We start from the raw sequence: 2364 nt of genomic DNA, 5'->3' as shown, positions 1-2364 counted from the left end.
TGGGTTGTAATTCTGCGATGATCAGGTAGGGGGCGCACACCGTGCCGCGTATAATGCACTTTGGCCTGAGCCCAAAGTTACTCGATGCTACTGCGGCGCACAACGCTACCTGATGCCGCCGAGGGCGCGGTGCGCGGTCGGAGCCTTGCGCTGGCGCGTCGAGTCCGGTGGGCGCTCCGTGAGCTGCCGAATTTCACTCCAGGTGTTTTCGTTGTTCAGAGTTTAACGGGTCAATTAAGCGAACGAATTCCAGGCACTTTGATCTTCTGCTTCGTGTCTTTTCCCTCGAGGTACGTCAGAAGGGACGGATTCGGCGTCCGCGCCGGATTTCAGCCTTGCGTGCTGTTGCTACCGCCGAAGCTGAGCTTCTCCAGGTAAGTCATTGTTTTGCAGGCCACCAGGCTGTAATACGTTTCCAGCACGCTGCAGCTCCGCCCTCGCCCCTCCCCCAGGTCCTTCCAGGCCACGCCCAGCTGCTCCGCCGCCATGCCGGCGGAGCTGAACAGGAAGTTGTAGCAGCAGGGGTTATACCGGACGTGCCGCTCGCCCGAGAACCGAGCGCTGTGAGTGGCTACCACGCCCGCTCGTCGGGCGAACAGGCCAATCAGCACGTCGGAAGAGAGGGGCAGGGCGACGTCCTCGGACGCCACGTACACTTTCCGGACCACGTCCTGCGACATGAGGAAGGCGGGACCTGAGCAGTAGTCTGGGAAGAGCCTGTTAGGGTAGACGTGGAAGGGGACATAATGTGGCCCGCTGGGGTTTCTGTTGGGTGTGGCCCGGTGGATAACCCTGCCCAGGTAGAGGTCGTCAGGGCTGGAGCGGAGGTCCAGCAGGTACGTCCCCAGTGCAGGTATGTTTAAGAACACGGTGTCCTCTGCTAGGACGACAAACCGGACCTGAGGACAAAAGACAAGTACCCAGCGCAGAGCGAGCTTGACCCGTTCCCAGCGTGCCCGCCAGGGGCTGCTCCACGACGACGCCCCCTCGCATTGCACGACGTCGCCGTGACGCCCCGACTCCTCCTTCACCGCCTCCTGCTCCGCCTCTGAGGGGGCGGGGCCCAGGACGAACAGCGTCCGTACGGCCACGCCCTGCACCGACGTCTGGTTAGCCCACGAGCTGCGCACCGCCTCCCTCTGGCCGGCGCCACCGGGGTCGCTGAGGACGAGAGTGAGGAACAGGAGATCCTGGTGATGGAGGCAGGGGGCGGGGTTGACTGGGTACAGCTGGGAGGTGTTGGCCCAGGGCTCGCGCAGGTCCAGCTTGCGAGCGCGCTCCCGGAGCTCCAGGACGGAGTGGTCGGTGTAGGCGGCAGGCGAGGACTGCAGCAGGAACTGCTCCACGACGTCGCCCCCAAACAGCAGGGCGTGGAACAGCAGGACGTTGCACAGCAGGAAGCACCACTGATGGGTCTGCAGTCTGAACACACAAGGCTGCAGAGAAAGTTCACGGTGTTATCAGCGCCGTGCTGAGCCGGCGAAACCTCACAGCTCACATTGAGCCGACGAGCGAGAGAATTAAAGAGAAATGAACAAGGACACAGAGAGAAGGAGGACGGAGATGAACGGAAGATGAACGGAGGATGAACGGAAGATACAGGGGAAAGGGGGGAAGATATAATCGAGATGTAAGTGAGCAGACAAGGGAGTCAAGGATAACGGAAATGACAGTCAGAGTTTCAGAAGTGACGAGAGCCGTGGGGGGGAACATCCCATGAAACTGGCAAACGATCATACTGAGCACAAAAGTTAAAAGGTAGTGAGAGAAAGAAGAAGAAAGACGAATGAAGAGAGAGAGAGAGAGAAGGAGAAATAGAAAGATCAGAGAAGACTTGAGTGCAGGTTGGCAGGGAAAGAAAGCTCTAAAAATTTCAAGGAGACCAAAATTTTCGCCAAAGATGTTCTCCTCACCCGCATGATGGTCACTGGAGGGGCAGCTCTAGTCGCCTGGTCGTGCTCTCTGCCCTGCTAGACAGCCTGCATATCCGCGCGCGCGTGTGTGTGTGTGTGTGTGTGTGTGTGTGTGTATGCCTGCGTGTCCACATACAAACATTCAGATGTGCGAGTGTACGCAACGTGGGATCACATTCATCATTTAACTGAGCCCTGTTTCCAAGGTAACCCAACACCAGACAGGTAACTGTACACTGTCTCCTTGTTGGCTGGAACAAACACAAGCTGCCTGGAGTCTTCGGTTAATTTATGAAGCTGCCCACAGTCAGTGAGCCCTACTGTTCTGAGCTCCCTGTCTCATTGTATTCCAGCACCGTTAACCGTTTTTACCCACTAAGGGAAGCCATAGCTTGGTCCAGCCAGTTTTACCTGACTCATTGGGATAACCTCCACGAGGAGGTCTTGGAAT

The 2364-nt window shown here is 57.8% G+C and overlaps 1 protein-coding gene across 1 annotated transcript; it reads right to left on the bottom strand.

Annotated features, from left to right (window-relative positions):
- Positions 1-329: 329 nt before the first annotated feature.
- On the bottom strand, positions 330-1919 carry LOC113591767 (putative UDP-GlcNAc:betaGal beta-1,3-N-acetylglucosaminyltransferase LOC100288842). The gene is made up of 2 exons (XM_035521727.1): positions 1914-1919; positions 330-1436 (listed from the first exon to the last, which is right to left on the bottom strand). Exons 1-2 carry the CDS (start codon positions 1917-1919, stop codon positions 330-332), a joined length of 1113 nt encoding a protein of 370 aa, XP_035377620.1.
- Between the last annotated feature and the right edge of the window lie 445 nt (positions 1920-2364).

The sequence above is a fragment of the Electrophorus electricus genome, chromosome 22 (assembly GCF_013358815.1).
Source record: "Electrophorus electricus isolate fEleEle1 chromosome 22, fEleEle1.pri, whole genome shotgun sequence".
Classification (NCBI taxonomy): Eukaryota; Metazoa; Chordata; class Actinopteri; order Gymnotiformes; family Gymnotidae; genus Electrophorus; species Electrophorus electricus.
The sequence above is the reverse complement of the archived record's forward strand: the minus strand, read 5'-3'. Positions and strand labels throughout refer to the sequence as shown.